This window comes from Pteronotus mesoamericanus, unplaced genomic scaffold, assembly GCF_021234165.1.
Source record: "Pteronotus mesoamericanus isolate MK-2021 breed Mesoamerican mustached bat unplaced genomic scaffold, CSHL_Meso_final scaffold_54, whole genome shotgun sequence".
Classification (NCBI taxonomy): domain Eukaryota; kingdom Metazoa; phylum Chordata; class Mammalia; order Chiroptera; family Mormoopidae; genus Pteronotus; species Pteronotus mesoamericanus.
In genome coordinates, this window is record NW_026555321.1 from 42187463 (window position 1) to 42205232 (window position 17770).

At 48.0% G+C, this 17770-nt stretch overlaps 1 protein-coding gene across 7 annotated transcripts in view; it reads right to left on the reverse strand.

Annotated features, from left to right (window-relative positions):
• Nucleotides 1–8148: 8148 nt before the first annotated feature.
• Nucleotides 8149–17770, reverse strand: part of FAM107A (family with sequence similarity 107 member A) — a 54148-nt gene continuing 44526 nt past the window's right edge. For 5 of the 7 annotated variants that reach the window (XM_054595788.1, XM_054595784.1, XM_054595786.1 and 2 more), the window contains 3 exons: nt 12888–13062; nt 11230–11386; nt 8149–10713 (listed from right to left, as the gene is read on the reverse strand). In XM_054595788.1, the coding sequence (XP_054451763.1) occupies nt 10606–10713; nt 11230–11386; nt 12888–13057 (435 nt within the window). In that variant the 5' untranslated portion in view covers nt 13058–13062 and the 3' untranslated portion in view covers nt 8149–10605. Of the gene's footprint in view, nt 10714–11229; nt 11387–12887; nt 13063–15044; nt 15142–17770 lie in introns of all 7 variants that reach the window. The other 2 variants (XM_054595789.1, XM_054595791.1) reach the window with 2 other exon arrangements.

Sequence of the window (17770 nt, forward strand, 5' to 3'; positions counted from 1 at the left end):
ATCAAATTGAGTTGTTTGACACCTAGTTGCTGTCAGAGAATTGGAGAATTGGTTGTTGGTGTGGAAAACCACATATTTGGTGTCACAAGTGGTTTTAGAAAGAGGCACCATGATCTTGGTACACCCACTACATTGGTGGCTATTTTTTAACTATTGGTTTTTGTCTAAATCACAAATGAAAGCAAGAACTGTGTTGCTCTTGGTCACCAATGCAGACCCAGTCCCAGCCCCAGCCCGGAGCCTGGCCCAAGGAAGGTGCAGGACAAATTCTTGGTGGATGAATGAATAAACAATTGGTAGGAGCCATCAGGATTCTTAACCTCAAGGGCAACTCTGGAGCTTTGGCACTTTTTTAAAGATGGGGGTGTATGTACTTGTGTGTATGTGTCTACCCTATTTGTACAAGTTTTCATACCCCAACATGAGACCCAGCCTTCTAGTCTCAAAGCTGGGATTCCTTTGGGACTGCTTGTACCAAAAAGTTGTGTCCCCAGCTGTGTTTCCAAAGTAATCCTGCCCTTTCTGCTGCCTTTTCTGATCTTTCCTGATGACTTGCGCTGTGCTGAGCCCTTCAGGAATTCAAGGTAACACACCTGGAGATTAAAGGCTTCTTTCAGGTGGTTCTTCTGTGAAAGGATCGATCTGTTGAGTGAATGAGTTTCCTCTTTCCCCATGTTTCTGCTCTAAAATTTGGCTTGTCTCATGCTTAGCTTTTTTATTCATACGGCCCTGCCCACCATTCGTTGGACGAATATTTTTCCCCGGGAGCTTCTGGAGTGCATTGAGCACTGCTTGGGTTGGGACCCAGAAGGGAACCAGATTTCAGGCTGTGGGGTGGGATGTTTATAGGTTCCTTACCACCACTGTATAACAACCCTGGAAAGCAGGGTGCATCTTCCAGTTTTGCATCAGATGAAACAAACTCAGAGAGGTGTGTTACTTGCCTGGATTCACATGGTAGGTAGATTACAGAGCTGCAATTTGAGCCAGGCCTCCTGATAATAAAGACTGACATTTACTTTATCTGTGCAAGGTTGAGAAAGAAGTCAGGGAACCTGGAGCTGCTGTCCTGGCAGGACTTCTAAGATGTGGTGACTCTGGCCAGATGCCCTCTTCTCCCGGGTCTTGGCCTCGCCATCTGTGATTTGGAGTGTTCACTCACTAAGGGGCCTGACAGCTCCCCACAATGTCGCTGAGGTAGTGCCTAGCTTGTGTTTTGAGGAAGAAGCAGGACTCAAGTTTTGAGATATCACTTAGCAGACCCTGTTGAGACTGGGGGTGATGTATACAAGGTGGTGAATGGTGTTCATGGAAGGTAGCCTTGACCCTACTGTTTGGAGGGGAAAGTTCTGGGTTCCAGCCTGGCCTCTGCCAAGGACTTAAGCCATCACTGTTCATGGGCAATTACTCAGTTTCTCTCTGCCATAGTTTTCACATTTTGATTGTGTTGAAATTAAGATCCTGATGATCTTTTACCCACCCAAGACACGTCATAATTAAAATGGCAAAGGGTAAAGACAAAGAGAAAATCTTAAAAGCAGCTAGAGAAAAACAGTTAAGTACCTACAGGGGAGCTCCCATAAGACTGATTTGTCAAAAGAAAATTTGCAGGCCAGAAGGGATTGGCATGAAATATTGAAAGTGCTGAAAAGTAAGGACCTGCAATCGAGATTCCTCTACCCAGCAAAGGTATCATTTAGAATCCAAGGACAGATAAAGAGCTTCCCACACAAGAAGTTCATTACACCAAACCAGTATTTCAGGAAATGTTAAAAGGTTTTTGTTAAGAAGGAGAATAAAAAAATATGAATAATAAAATGGCACTACATATTTATCAATAATTACTTTAAATGCAGATGGTGAAATGCTCCAATCAAAAGACATAAGGTGGTTGAATGAATAAGAAAACAAGACCCTTACATAAGACTCTTACATGTCTATAAGAGACTTACTTCAGATCAAGAGACATACCCAGACTGAAAGTAAAAGAATGGGAAAAGATATGTCATGAAAATAGAAAGGAAAACAAAACAAAAAAGCTGGGGTAGCAATGCTTATATTAGGCAAAATAGACTTTAAAACAAAGGCTATAACAAGAAACAAAGAAGGATCCAGCAATAACATTTATTGTTATTTTTGTAGAACAAATTCATCTAATGAATGAATAAATAAATATTGAGGAGTATTGTGTTGCTCTTAGCATCTCATATATTAACTTTTTATATTTGCTTGATCCTATTTTGGAAATGTCAGTTCTGTGTCAGTGGTTCATTATTTCTGCCTTAACTTGATATCATGTGGTGTTATAATTACCCTTTTGTTATGTTTTGAAATTATAAAATACAGTAGAATTGAGCTCTTCTGTGTGTGTGTGTGTGTGTGTGTGTGTAATTTCTTCAATTTCCCCCCTTTGGCATTCCTGCTTGCTTATTTTTTGAGTTGAATTACTTTAGTGAACATATATTGCTTTGCCTGCTCAGCAACCCTTCCCCTTATTTTGGTAAGAAAATCCTTCTTTGCTGTGAAGAACCCATATGCTTTGGGTGGGGTTGCTTCTGCCTCCCTGGGGACAACTGGGAGGGGGGGCACATGGCCCAGTCAAAATCGATCATAGTATCTTATCTCCTTGGTGAAAAGGGATTGGTTCAGGAGTGAGCACATAATCCAAGTTGGGCCAACCAGAAACACCTCTCTCTGACCACCCTGTGCCCTGAAATGGTTCTTAGGTGGAACAGAGACATTGTGCTCTGCTTGCTTAGTTGGAGGATGTCAGGGGCTACCTAGAATCATCTCACCCCCCACATGGAGGGGGAGGGGAGGGGGGGGAGAGAGAGAGAGAGAGAGAGAAATAAATAAATTACTGGTGTGGCTCAGTGGGTTGGGCATCAGCCAGCAACCCAAAAAGTTGCCAGTTCAATTCCTCTTCAGGGCAGATGCCTGGGCCAGGTTGGGGGCATCTGAGAGACAACCCATTGTTTCTCTCACATTGATTGTTTCTCTCTCTCTTTCTCCCTCCCTTCCCTTCTCTCTAAATATAAAGCAATAAAAAGGAAGAAAAAGAAAGTAAAAACTATAGCTGATGCCTTCAGTCCCTGGAAACAGCTAAACCTTAGAACTGATTTTTGAAATATAAATTTTCCTTTTCTTCTTTTTAAGTATTTAAAAAAAATCCTCGTGAGGATATATGTATTCACTTTAGAGAGAGAGGAAGAGGCAGGTGGGGGGTGGGGGAGCAGGGAGAAACTTCGATTGGTAGCACGCTCCCTGTCCTAGGATCTAACCCGCAACCTTTTGGTGCACAGGACCGTGCTCCAACCAACTGAACCACCTGGTCAGGGCTTCCTTTTCTTCTAAATTCAGTTTGAGTTGGATTTCTTTTATTTGCCACCAAAAGAGTCCTGATGAATACAGTTGCGCTATTTGTCAAAGTCTCAGTATCTCCTGGGGACTTAAGATCCAGTAAAGATGACAATTTCCTTAAATTAATATACAGACTTCACAACATCAGCCCATCTTCCCAACTCATAGGACCACATTTGTGTCCATTTTTTCCCTGTAGTGTCTTTTATTCCTATTAGTGCTTTAATAATTTTGTTGGAATACATTACAGTTTGAGTTAAATTAGCACCCATGTCATTGACTTACTTGACTAAAACATTATTTTGAGTACCCTTTTTTCTAGCTGTGCACGCCAAGGTAGGAATACCACAGACTTCTGCGGCTTTAGCTTGTATCACGTATTAGGCAGCATGGGTTAGACTGTGCTGCAGCCATGAACCACCCCCAGATCTGAATGGCTAAACACAAGTTTACTTCTTTCTCATGCCTAGTCTTCTGCCAGTGTGGCAACAGTGGAGGACAGCTCTCCTTTGCGTGGGGACTTAGCGAGCCAGGCTGCTTTGATTTTGTGGCTCCTCCATCTTATCCAAAAGCTGCATTTGCTGCCAAGGGGAAAAGAGAGATGGAGGGTCCTGCTGGGGCTTCTCACTGCTGCAGCCCAGAAGTGACCCTCATCGTACTTCTGCTCTCCTTTCACTGACCAAACTCATCACAGGGCCCTGCTGTAGGGTGAGAGGGCTGGGAAGCAGAGTGTTCCAACTGCCCCAGGAGCAGAGGAGAAACAGGTCGCAGGAAGCCACAGTGATCCGGCTGTGCACGGGCCCTCAGCTTCCTTGGGTTTGGAGAGGTCCTAGGTGGATTAAGGGAGAAGAGAAATTCTCAGGAGTTGTTTTAAAATGACAGTAAAAGGAATAGGTAATATGGGGATGGAGAAGATATGGGGTGTGAGAAAGTATGGGGTGGCATCTCCCCGCAAAGTGTTGACAGAGAAGCACAGAGGGCTTTGGGGTGACCAGCCATGAGAAAGGGATGGATGTCAGAGAAGCTTAGGGACTAAGAGAAATAACCAAGTGGAAATAGGACTCTGAGGGCAGGTCAGTGACAGATATGACAGTGAAAGTACTGAGAAAAGGGAAGACGATAATTAACTTTTATTGAGTGCTGGCCATGTGCCTGGTACTGGCCAAACATTTTATGTTTGTTAATTCAGTCCTCTGAACAACCAGATACTGGTACTATCAAACAAACAAGAAACTCAGAGATGTTAAGTAACTTGTCCAAGGTCACCCATCTCGTGAGTGGCAGAGCTGGACCTTCCACTGCACCCCCAAATCTGATGTCCATTGGACTTTGTAGCCTGGGCAATTAACAGCCATGCTGCGCCACCTATCAAGATATCCTTAGAGTGGGGACAGAATAAGGGAGAAGAAACTTCCATCCCTTGAAATGTGCCATGCCCTGGGCTAGGCACTCTTATTTTCTCATGTTTCAGGACCTGCCAGACCTATAGAAGGTGCTTGATGCATGTTGCTCTTCTTCCTGCCCCTTCCCGAACTTCCTGGGCAAAGGGCAGGCTCATGGACCCCTGTGTCGTATTTGGCTACTGTCTTTTCTCACAGCTGTGAGTGAGATGGGGCTGGGAGTCTTGTCCCTGGGGCCCATTCTGCTAGGCTGCCTGGGGGCTGGGAAGAGGAAGGAGGAAGACTGTTTGGCGTGAGCATATTTGCAGAATGTTTTAGGGACAGATGGGAAAGCCTAAGTGTGGGTGCTTTGCAAAACATCCTCCTGCCCGCCCCCACCAGCAGTGCTGCCAGGGTATCTGTGTGGGTGCCAGGCAGACTAGGGGTCACCTCTCTTTGCTGCCACCTGCTGGCTGCATCCAGGGGTTTGCCTCTCTAAATTTTGGATTATTCACCTGTAAAATGGAGGTAATGACAGTCCTGGGGGAGTAAATGAGAAAATTCATATATTTAGCCCAGTCCCTGGCAAGACTCTAAGTGTTCAATAAATGACAATAGTGTTACCTTTATCATAGATCTGGAAAATGTGGTCCAGCACCTTTTCCAGGCTTGCCACAAGTACCAACCGGGAGGGCTGGGGCTTGAGTCCAGGCCTGTGCACAGAATGAACGCTCTTTATAGGACAAGCCTGACAGTGACCTTGCAGAGAGAATGTGCATTTTAGTCCAGCACCCAAAAGGGTGAGCTCGGGTGCCCTGGTCCCATGGGAGGCCTGTCCTTGGACAAGGGAACATTGGCTGGCAGCTGTTGCCCAGGAGAGTTGCCAGGGCCCCTGACTAGGCCAGTTTTGGAAAACAAGCCCAGCCCCGTGTCCTCTCCGAGTGCCAGCGATCCTCAACTCAAATAATTGCGACAGGCTGAGATGAGGGCAATCAACCACCAGGCGGGTGAGGGCTCTGTGCTTGTGAAGCCCAGCAGAAGGGGGCACCCTAAGGAAAGGCCCTGGTGGGAGCAAGGTTGGGTGGGGGTGGGTGGGTCTTTGGGGGCACTGAAACATCAAATCATTTAGGCCACTGCTCAGCCACAGGTGCAGTCCTGCAAGGGGGCAGAAGTGCCACCGCGATGGTAGATTCTAACCTGTTGGCTGGACCAGGCACTGGTGGCTTTGGGAGTGGGGTATGACATCAGGGGTGGGGCCATGGCAATGCGTAGCCGGTCCTCGTCCCAGGACTCACATAGGTCTGTATTGGCCTGAGTCTGTTTTTATAGGTGGAGGTCAAATTTCTCAAGTTCAGATGGACAAATGACAAATGGAAGGTGAAATAGGTTCCCAGATCTCATGGTAGAAGGTCAGGAAGGCACAGTGGCCTCCGATGAGCCTTTTATAAGAGCAAGTCCCGGCAGACTTTGCAGATAGGTGGCTCTGTGTGAATCTCATCTCTCCCCAGGTGTTATCATGTCCCTTAATTTAAATTTACCTGAGCTTGGTTTCTTCATCTGCAAAATGGGGATGATATTGACCTGTCATGGGTGGTAACATCACTAGCCTTCCATAAATGCAGTCATCTTTACTGACACCTATTGACAACCTTTCTGAACACCTGCTATATGCAGAATCCTGGGTTGGGACTGGTAAGGACTAGTGGAATCAGACAGGAATTCCTCATGGCCCAGGAATTAGTATAATTATCCAGTGTGGTGAGGCTGCCCTGCAGAAGGTTCTGGGACTGAGGGCTCCCCAGGAGCACACACTACAGAACGGGGGAGAGGTGCCTTCACCTCCTACGGTCTTCCCTCTCTCTCTTGGGTTTTGTGTCTAGTGCTGATGTGCCACTGAAGAAGGTGCTCTCCAAACCCACACCAGCACTTGAGGTCTGGTGAGTGTGAGAGGATGTGGCCTCTGTGAGAACAGGGCTCACTGCTTCTGGTCTCCATTTGGGCAGGTCTGATGGTGGAGCTACAGCGGCCCCTTCCTTCTCCAAGGTCTCCAGGACTGGGTGATGGCCACGCAGCTCTGATGTGGCTCTGGCAGGCACAAATGCCTCTAGGGCCCAGGTGTACTGGCAGAAGCCCAAACAGCCAAAGGAGAGCTTCCGGAACAAATTGACATCTTGGGCCAGGGTCCAAACTGTGGCGGAGGGAGGCAGATGGGTGAGGGGGATGGGAGGGGCTGGACCTGGGAAGGAGCTGGAGAAGGGGAAGAAAGGGCCTCTCCTTCATTCAACAAACATTTATTAAACACCTACTATGCCTGTGCCCTACTTGGCCATCGCCTTTTCTTAAAGCTGGGAGTGGGGTGATCGGGTGATTCTGGCCCCAGGGGCCCACTTTGCTAGATTTATGTGAGCCCAGCCAACTGCCAGCCGGGAAGGAGGAGGGAGGAAGGCCCTTGGGAATCAGCAGTGAATCAGACAGACAATAATCTCTGCCCTCATCGTGCTAATATTATTGTCAGCAGAGACATACAATCAGTAAGTAAAATACATATGTTGGATGGTGATAACTGGTAAGGAGGGAAAATAAGGCAGAGGAGGAGGGCATAGGAAGTGTGTAGATGTTGAGATTTTAGATGGGGTGACTAAGGGGGACCTCGTTTAGCAAAAGCATGAAAAGGACCTGGAAAAAGTGAGGGAACAGGCTGTGCGGCCCTCTGAGGGAAGAACATTCCTGGCCGTGGAATAGCAGGTGCAAAGGCACTGAAGTGGGACATGCTTTGTGGGTGTGAGGAGCTTGGCTGGCTGGGGCTGCATGAGCCAGGGCACGGGGAGGGCGTAGGAAGGTCAGAGGTGAAGAGGGAGCTAGACATGTAGGACCTTCCAGGTTGCAGGAAGGATTCCACTGGGAGCCCGTGGAGGGCTCTGTGCAGCCGAATGGCAAGATCCGCCTTAGATTTAATAGGATCATTTGGCTGCTCTGTTGAGAACAGGCTGTATGGGGCAGTGGCAGAAACAAGACCAGTTTGGAGGAGGCCACTCCAATTTTCCAGATGTTTTGTTTTCCACTGTGCTCCCAGCACATGGCATACTTTCCAGCACAAGGAGACACTCAACAAATATTGAATGATGTGGGAATTAGTGATGAGTGATTAGTAGTGATTAGTGATGAGTGATTAGTGAAGAGTAGTATATGGATACTACTCTTCATATTGGTGCCATGTAGACTATATGGAGAAGGTATGGAGATACAGACCTCAGGTACTGCAGCTGCGGACCTTGATCCAATAGGTGTCTGATGGGAGAGAGGAATCTGGCTTTTCAGTACAGTCTGCAGATAATTCTGGGTAGCAGGGCTGGCTTTCTGTGTCAGAAATGTTTCTATCTGCAAGTAATAGAGACTGACCAACAATGGCTTAAACAAAGGAAGCTTTATTTTTATTTACAATAATCCTGGAGGAGCATGGTTACTGGCATTGGCTTGGTCAAATGATGATAGTCAATGTCTCTGAGATCCTCTTGGCCTTTTTCTCACTGTAGCAAGAGGGCTGCTGTGGCTCCAGGCATCACATCCTTAATCAAGGTAGGAAGGGAGGGACATGGAGGTGTTTGTTACCTATTGCCTGTCTCCCTTATCAGAAGAGCATAAGCTTTCCCAGAAGTCTCTGTAGACTTTCTCTTCAATTTCATTGCCCATACCTGGTCACATGCTCACCCCAGGCTGCAAAGGAGGCTGGAACAGTGAGAATCTGGATGTACAAACCTCTGCAGTGGGAGGCTGCTGGAGAGGTTTGGGTCTGACCACTGGGGAACGAGCAGGGGTGTCGGCTGTGGTTCCACTGGATTAGTGGTACTTGAAGTCCCTTCTACTTCTAGGGCTTTGCCTCTGTGACTTGCCACCTCCATGAAGCACGGCTGGTAACCTGAGTGAAATGCTAAGGGGCCTGCTCCAGCTTAGACACTGTCATGCTTCTCTTCACACGTCTGAACAACACATTGACCTCCAAGGTGGCTTCCTTGGGGAAGTGGTGGTCTTTATGAAGAATAATACATCCTGAGCATCATCTCACCTAGCAGACATTTAAAACAGCGGTACTACACCCTCACCTTTGAGAGCCTTTTAGAGCTCAACTTACACACACACACACACACTCTCTCTCTCTCTCTCTCTCTCTCTCTCTCTGAGGCAGCAGGTCTCTATTTACATCTCTACCAGCACTGTGCATAGGAAAAGGATGTCTCTGATCCGCCGCAAACCATGCAGTCTGGAGGAAGACCAGGATGATCCCTTCCCTTGTGCAGGTCCCACCACTAGTCAAGAATCAAACAGCATCCCAGGGGCAGCTCTCTCTGGCAGTTTTGGGAGTGAAAAGAAATGCTTTCCCAGCCCTGTTCAGTCACCTTCAATGGTGGGTTTACAAAGCTGGAGGCAGGGTTTATTCTTCAGGGGGGGAAAAAAAACCCAGGCCCGATTTATTCTTTAAATCTTTAAAAATGTGAGCAAAAGGTGAAAACATTTAGTCTTGAATGGGAGGGGTTTTTGAAAGTCACTGGAGCTGGCCCAGGCGATAAAAACCAAGTAGGGGTGGGTCTCAGGTTCAGAGGCTGAAAATGGGGACTCAAAGGGCTAGTCTGTACGGGTCATAGTGGGGTCTTCAATCCACTGTTTATATCTCCAGAAACCTATTGGAAAACACTGTAGATCTGCTCTCCATAGGTTTTAGGAAAAAGTAAAATATTTTTGGCTACATTGCATCGTAACAGTATGGTAGGAAATGCAGATTGGCAGTTTTATACCTCTCTGGTAAAAGTCACAGTCACATATCTGACATAATTTGCTAGGCTTGGGGTCCCTGGGGTGGGCTGGATAATAAAGAACCCTGAGGGCTGCAGAGGTGGGTGGGAACCCCCAGGGCACAGGTCTATGGGAGTTGGGGGGCAGAGATGGCTTCTGGGATGATGCTTCCAATATTTAGCACCCCTGGATGCTTCAGCTTTGCGGCTTAATGTGGTTCTAGAAGCTTGTTAGAAATGCAGAATCTCAGCCTCCACCCCAGATTTACTGAATCAGAAGCCGCATTTTAACAAGATCCCCAGTGATTCATAGGCACGATGAAGTTTGAGAGGCGCTGTTCTAGACATCTGGGAGCAGCAGGGCTGACGGCCTCACTAGGTGTGGTTACAAGGCCCGGACAAGGAGGGCTGTGGAGGGGAGAGGGTGTGTCGGAAAGGCTGGAAAATCTAAGAAGCTGTCTTTGTTAGTATCCGTCCCACCTACCATGATGTGAGCCAGAAAGCCACCTGCAGGCTGCACTGCGTGCCCCTCCTCACTAAGGACAGCTGCACTTGAACTGTTTTCCCCTCTGGTGGCCTTCAAGGCAGGTGTCCCGAAATGCTCTGATTAGTTGCTTCACACCTGGCTGCAGGTAAAATCAAGGGCAGGGAAGTTCTCTGAGACCTGGAGTCAGTCTGCCCAGAGAAGCAGGGCCCCATGGGGGCCTGGGAAGAATGGAGGGCTTGTCAGGCCAGGGAGGCCCCTATCCTCCCTTCCCCACTCAGCCAGGGAAATCTCAGCGGGGCTCAGAAGCCCCCTCAGGGAGAGATGCCTTGTGAAAATTTTCCCAGTAGTGGCTTCCTCTTGGAGCAGGAGGGGTAGGTGCTTAGAAGGAAAATCCTGGGGTCTTAGAGACCCCCTTCTTTGTGGAGAGGGGATAGGCATGCCCTCTGGGACAATGCATTTTTACAGGAGCAAGTGCGAACATCACAGATGTCCCAAGGCCTGGGGGCCCAGGGCTGCCAGATACAGAAGCGCTGGAGGAGGGTGTGGGGGCCAGGGGCAGGCTGTGGGGGTGCCGTGGCTCCACCAGCCAGCTCTACAGCACTCTCTCTTCACTCCTCAGCGTGGCAATTCTCCGCAGGTTTTCCCTGACTTTAATAAATTCGGGGGCGTGGTCCTCTTCCTTTTCTGGTGGTTTTTCCAGCTGAAGGAGAGAGGAGAGGTGTTAAGTGGGCGGGACTAGGGAATTCCAAGTTTTAAAAGCCACTGGGTTTGGACCAAGGGTCCTCTCCGGGGAAAGAGAATCAGGGATCAGTTTTGCCACCAGCCTGGGAGGTGGGGGTACAGAGCCTGAGACTAAGTTCTGCCTGTGGAGCCTAGATCAAATTGCTTACTTCTTCTGGGTCTCAGGTCCCTCATCTCTAAAATGGGAATGCCATCTGTTTCACAGGGCAGCTGTGAGAATGAAATCAGAAACAACATACAATAGATTGGGCTGATGAGGAAACAGGTTTAGAGAGGGGAAGCCACTGGTCCAAAGTCACACAGTGAAGTGAGTGGCAGAATGAGGACTCAGGCCAGTGGTGGACTCAGGCCAGTGGTGGACTCATGGCCCAGTCCTCATTTTGCTTAACCAGCCACTGCCCCCACGTGCAGAGCTCTTCCTTGGGCCAACTGACATTCCTGGAGGCATAGGCTGGGCTGGGTGCCCCTCACTCACCTGGTTCAGCCTCTGCTGCCGTCTCAGCAGCTCCTGCTCAAAGGGGCACTGTAACCGCTTGGCCTCCAGCTCCTCCTTCTTCTTCTTGATGAGCTGGTTCCGCCTGCGGTGCTCGAGGACACGCTGCAGCTCTGGCTTGCTGTCCACGCCCAGGCCCCTGGGGTTGGGGGAGCCGTCAGGAGACCCCAACTCCCTGCTGCCCAGTCTCAGGGCTGTACCCTATAGTGACACCAACCTACACCATTATCTCGCACAACCCTCCTGGCAGCCCCGGGGGTGGAATCCTTACTGTCCCATTATACAGATTGGGGAAGTGAGACTCCTAAGGGCTTAAGATACTTGTTCAAGTCACGGCTACGAAGGAGCTGAATGAGGGTTTGCATCCAGGCCGGTCTGACTGTAGAGACCAGGTTTTATGTTATTTCAGGTTATTTTCTCAGGGTATGTTTCTAGAGATGGGGCTATTGGGTCAGACTCTTAAAAGATTTGGAAACATTTCCATCTGCCCCTTAAAAAAGGTTATCCAATTTATACTTCTGTCAACATTGTACAAGGGTATCTACTTCTCCCTACCATCACCATCCAATTTTTTTTGTATTTGAGAATCTGGTAGGCAAGAAACAACAACTGGTTTTCATTTGTTTCTTTGATTATTAGTCACATCAAATAGTCTTTGAGATATTTACCAGCTAGTCACATTTCCTCCTTTGTGAACTAACTATACCCATCTTTTGTTCATTTTTTCCTTATGGATTTATGAGAGGTATGTATATATTAATTTTTGTCTGTTATTTATATTGCAAATATTTCCCCCTATTGTCTTTAGGCTTTTTAAAAATTGTGGTGATGACTCTAAAAGGCAACCGGAGAAATACTCATGATATACTAAGAAGAAAACAAACAAACAATATCAACGATATAAAATGTATCTGCTGGAAGGTCCTGTGCACGAAGCTGAAAACGAGGACAATCACAGCCCGCGTCAATACTAGACGCTGCCAGGAGAGGGAGCTGGGAAGACGCCACCACCTCCGTTCAGGCACTGGTGAGTGGGGACTATTTTCCAGGCCCTGGAGTGGGCAGAGGCTCAGCCCCCCTCTCCACTAGTCCACATTCCCTTAATTGCTGAATTCTAGCCGGGCCGTCTCAGACCTGTCTCTCTCACTGCGCCCCCTGGCCTCTCTGCTCCACTCATGCTCCCTCCAGGATTGTGACATCCTGCTTGTGACCCTTCCCCTCTGACCTACCTCACAATCTATACCCCAGCCACACTGAGCACCTGGTGCTCCTGTCCATTTGCACATGCTCATATGTCTGCTGGGAATATACCCCATCAAAGCACCCATCATACCACCTGGTTGTGCATCCATCCCCTCTGATAGGGCAGGAACATTCCTTCTGTACCCCTAGGGTCTGGCATAGTAACTGGCACATAGAAGGTGCTCAGTAAATGTATGTGGAGGCCAGGCACCAAGTGGGTAGCTTTTGGACCAGCACATTTTCTGCTGGTGACCATGTGGGGTACCCCCAGCCCTCCTCAAGCTCCCAGGAGCCCCAGGATTGCCACCAGGCCTGCCTTCCACGAGGGGCACCTCCTCAAACCCCCGCAGGCCTGAGGAGGTGCTTGCCATGTTGTGGGAGCCAAGCTCTGTTCCCACCTTCTGTGGTTCATGAGCAGCTCTCGGTGCAGCTCCTGGTGGCTCCGGGAGGCCTTCACAGGGTTCAGCAGCTTCTTGGGCTTGATGAGCTCCGGGTTCCACTCTCTGTACTCGGGCCGGGCCATCAGACCACCAATGTCTGCCCGCTCTCTCTGGATCTCTGAGTACATGGAGGCTGTAGAGATAGGCAGAGGAGCCGGTCAGAGTCAGCCACAGTCTCACCGGTCCCTGTGGGCACCGTAGAAGGGCAAGGGTTTTGGTGTTAGAGGAGCCTTGGCCACGTGATGCTGTGTAGCCCTGGGCAGACTAGCCAACTCTCTGAGCGTTAGTTTCCTCAATTGTGAGAAGAAGATCATTGAACCTGTGCCCAGGGTCATTGTAAGGACTGGAGATGATGTTTGAAAAGTGGGGTATAGAGAGGTAAGGTGCTACTGGGTCACAAAAAATGGGTGACACGTGCAAGTGTTTTCAGCCTGATTTTGAAAAAAAACAACTGACCTCCTGTGAAAGGGATTACACTTGAGTTTCTATTTTTCAGTGAGCCCAGGAAAAGGAATAGATATTTAAAAGGAGCAATATGTACTAGTTAAAGATAACTTGGGTAGATGCTATAATTAAAAGAAAATGTCACTCCTTATTGTTCAACTTTCCTATCCATAATTCCAAATTCCTCCATGGAAATATCCAGCTTTTCTCTTTCTCCAGATCAAAGAGGAGAGTAAAGAAGTCCTGAGACTGCTGTGTCTCTAATTACAAAGGGGTGGTTGGCATCTTTAATGCAGATGTCTGGTCTCTTGATGGCCTCACTTCCACCATAGTAGCTTGAAGTTTGTCGGTGTATTGAAATTCAGGCAGAAGGGCTCCCTCCTCTATAAGCTGGCTTCAGTTCCTTGAAGTGTTCAAAAGCAAGTGCAGAGAGAGAAAGAAAGGCGGGGAGAGGGAGAGAGAGATTTCTTTAAAAAAAAAAAAAAGTCTCAGGAAGGTAACACAGCCTGGTCATTAGCTGCTTATAGGAATTAGAGTGAAAATTTAGGGATTGGCTTTGTCCCCTTCATGAGTCCTGCTTTTCTGAGGTTGAGCCTCTGCTATATGCTCGGTGCCAGTGCCCGGTCTGGTATGTGGTAGACACTCAATTAGTATTTCTTGGTAATTGATACTAGGAACTTTTAGGTTGTACAGATGAGGAAACCAAGGCTCACAGAGGGTGGTCTTGGAGAACCAGTGCCTTAAGGTATTTGGTTTCCATGAGGCAACTGAGGGGGTGTGTCCCCACTTCACACACCAGGGTCATTCCCCCTCTCAAGGACCGCCATGTTGCCTTTGAACAGACCCTCACTTCTCTCCCCAGCCCGAACCGGGAAGAGAATGAAAACCATTCTCTGCCTGACTGGGGTTTTCTGGGTAAACAGGAGTTCTCCAAGTAAACTAGACAGGGAGGGGGGTCTGTGCAAAAAACAGGAAGAGGGTAACAGCTCAGCGGGGTAGGGAACAGCAGAGGGTTTGATGGGTTGTAAATTGCAAGGTGACATTCCAGGGCATGTAGGATCAGAGGGAAGGCTGTGCCTGGCGAATGGTGGCATGCCAGATGCACATTTGGCATTTCTATTGTTACCCACTGCAGGGCGCTTTTAGGATTACAGAGACCACATTTGTAAAAGTGCTGTGTTAACTGGAAGAAGTGTTCATTTTTATAAGATATTTCAAATGTAGCCAGGTTAAGTGTCAGGGCACTGAGACATACGTGCAAAATTTTTTCCTTGAATTCACATTCTCAAAACTGTTTCTAAAATGAGAATTCTAATGAATTTCCTTTCTTCTTTTTAATAAGGCTGTTTGTTTTCAGGATATATCCTTCCTAATTTTGGGGGCCTTAAAAATGATTGTGGTAGTATTTAGTAGTTAGTTAATAGTGGGCATTTGACATAATAAACAGTAAGCTATAGCAATATCCTCCCGTTTAGAAATGTGAATATTTTCTTTGTCTTTGGGATTAGGTTGTCTTGGAATCAATGCATTGGAATACTCTAATTCAGGTTTTAGTTTTGGGAACAACCCTCCCCTCTTATGATGCCTGTTCCCATTACCAAGTCCCACCAATCGTTTAGCTGAGTAAGTCTCAGCTAGATCCCATCCAGGCCTTTATCACGCCACACTGACCTGATGCAGCTTTGTGGCTGTTTGTCCCTTAGTCCCCTTGTGCCTCAAACCTTCCAGTGCTTCATAATTTTCATCAGTCACACCACCTTTAAAATAACTAACAGTAAATATGTAGCTAAAGCGACAAGGCAGGAAATGGAAATGAGTTGTATAATTTTAGGAAAGGAGAGGGCAGAATTAATATTTAAATGAGATATTACTATCTACCCAGAATCCCCACACATATTAACAGAAAAGTATTTGGGACTAATGAGTGTAATAATGTGGCTAGATACAAAGTAAGTGCACAAAACCAAGTGCTCCTGCATTAACAGTAATGACCATTGAGAAAGTATACGATAACCAACACTCATTCTACGATATGTTTGGTTTCCTACAATTTTCCAGGTATTGTGGTAGACACTGGACATATAGAGGTGAACAAAGCAAGAAAGATTCCTGCTCTCACAGGGTTGATAATCTCCTAGGGAGGCAGACAGTAACATGTACACTGAACAACAAAAATAAGTGATTGCAACTTGCATCCGGAGTCTGCCATGAAAGCAGGAGGGCTGGGATAGAGACCAACAGCAGAATCCTGCTTCAGCCAGGTGCAGGGGGAGAGGGCCTCTCTGAGGAGGTGACATTTAAGATCTGACGGTTGGAAGGAGGAGGGAGGCTGTGTGGGGCAGAGGGAACAGCATGTGTGACTCATGTACCTTGAACAAGCTTGGTTTGTTCAGGGAACAAAAAGCCACAGTGTGCCTGGAGTGGCGTGAGCGAGCGACCAGGAGAGTGGGGTGAGGGTGAACGGGTGGGTTCAAGTCTGGGAAAGATCGCATTTGATTCGGTTTTAAAAAGGCCATTCTCGCTGTGTGTGAGGAAAAAAAACTGTCAGCAGGTTTGGAGAATTTTTAAAAATCTGACTTTGATTTCTTTCATTACTCATTGGCAGCCTCTGTCGGTCCCGTTAAATGCCTCAGAACACCCCATCAGAAAAACATCTGATGGGCCAGGCCGAGAATCTTAACCCCATAGCTCACCAGCTAGCCAATGGGTTTACCGCCCCGGGGCCAGACACCCAACGCGCGGGTGGGGCCCAGTCACTCAGCCTCTGTGGAGAAGAGGGCCCCTCCATTTTCATTTCGCACTGGGCCCTGCAAATTACGTAGCCAGTCCTGCAGCCCAGGTCCAATTAGTGGCCAGCTCTGGCTCAAAGATCTGCTCCAGGCCTTTTTAAATAAAATAGTAGGAGCAGTGAACTGTAGGGGGTGGTGTTTCTCCGGAGGCCAGGATTGTGTGGTGGCTGGAACAGGGATCCTCAAGGATGTGGTTGGTTCTTCAGACCAGAACTGCAGGCTGGGAAAACCACCGCCTTTGCCAGTTAGGGTGCTGAACTCTAGCAGACAACACCTGTGAGATCTGTGGATGTAGGGGTGGGGCAGGGGTAGGGCTTAGAGAGCTCCTGGGCCGGACTTCCTGCCTTTTGTTAATCAAGAGGCCTGTGTGCAGAAGAGCTCCACCAGGTGCTAGAAAAAAGAGGCTGCTCCATGGAGTGCTTGTGCAAGCCAAGAAAATCTGGGCTCTCCTGGGGTCACCTAGGCCTCCTGAGTAGGGGGGGATCCCAGGGCTGTTCTGGCCAGGTGTCTTAGGCTGCTGGGGTGTTCTGAGAGAGGGAGACTCCGGGGGAATGGCCATGATGAGCAAAGAGGGGAGGCGAGGCGAGGCGAGATGAGGTGAGGCGAGCATTAGGTCATCTCCAAAATGAAAAAAGATGGATGTCCAAGAGCTGGCAGGGGAGAGGAAGAGGACAAAGTGCCTAGTGAATAACCTTCACTGGTTGTCAAAGAAATTCAAAATGAAGCTAATTGTATGTATGTTGTAGCCATTAGAACCTGAATTGAATCTGGCCCTACTTTTTCTTAGCTTTAGGCAAGTTTACCTACCCTCTGTGGCAGGAGTCAGCAAACTACAGCCTTTGGACCTTTTGGAACCAAACCTTTAGGAACACGCAGCCATGCCCACTCACATATTGCCTATGGCTCCTTTCCACTGGAACAGCGGAGTTGAGTAGGTGTGTAAGCTGCTTTTGATCAGCACCCTTCCTGACATTGCTGCAGAATGAAGGAGGTGATACTTGCAAGGCGCTTGGCAAGTGCCTAGCACAGGGTCAAGGACTCTTAAGTGCTGTTTACCAGGGCAGCCATGTACAGCAAGGCAGGGTATACACTGCACAACCCAGGGCTTCACTCCTGTAGGTTAAACTATGAGAAGGGGCCCCTGGAATTGCACAGTGTGGCCACCCCGTTAGCTGTTATTAACAATCACCATTTATCAATCCCATTCCTAGTCTGGATTGCGTTTTTCTCATCTTCCTTAAAAACAGCACTGGTTAGCCCTGGCCTATGTGGCTCAGTGGGTTGGAACATTGTCCTGTAAATCAAAAGGTTTGAGTCCCGGTCAGGGCACACCTCAGTTGCAGGTTTGGTCCCAGTGAGGGGGGGCGTTCAAGAGGCAATTGATTGATGTTTCTCTTCCTCCATTCCCCTCTCTCCAAAATCAATAAGAATGTCTTCAGGTATGGATTTAAAAACAAGCCTGCACAGGTTATACCAGAGATTTTAACTCCCGCTGAACATTGGCATCACCAGAAGAAGTTTGAAAAATACCAATGCCTGAGCCCCACGCCAGGGATTCTGATCAAATTGGCTTGGGACGCCCTGCCTGGCCTTTGGGATTTTAAAAAA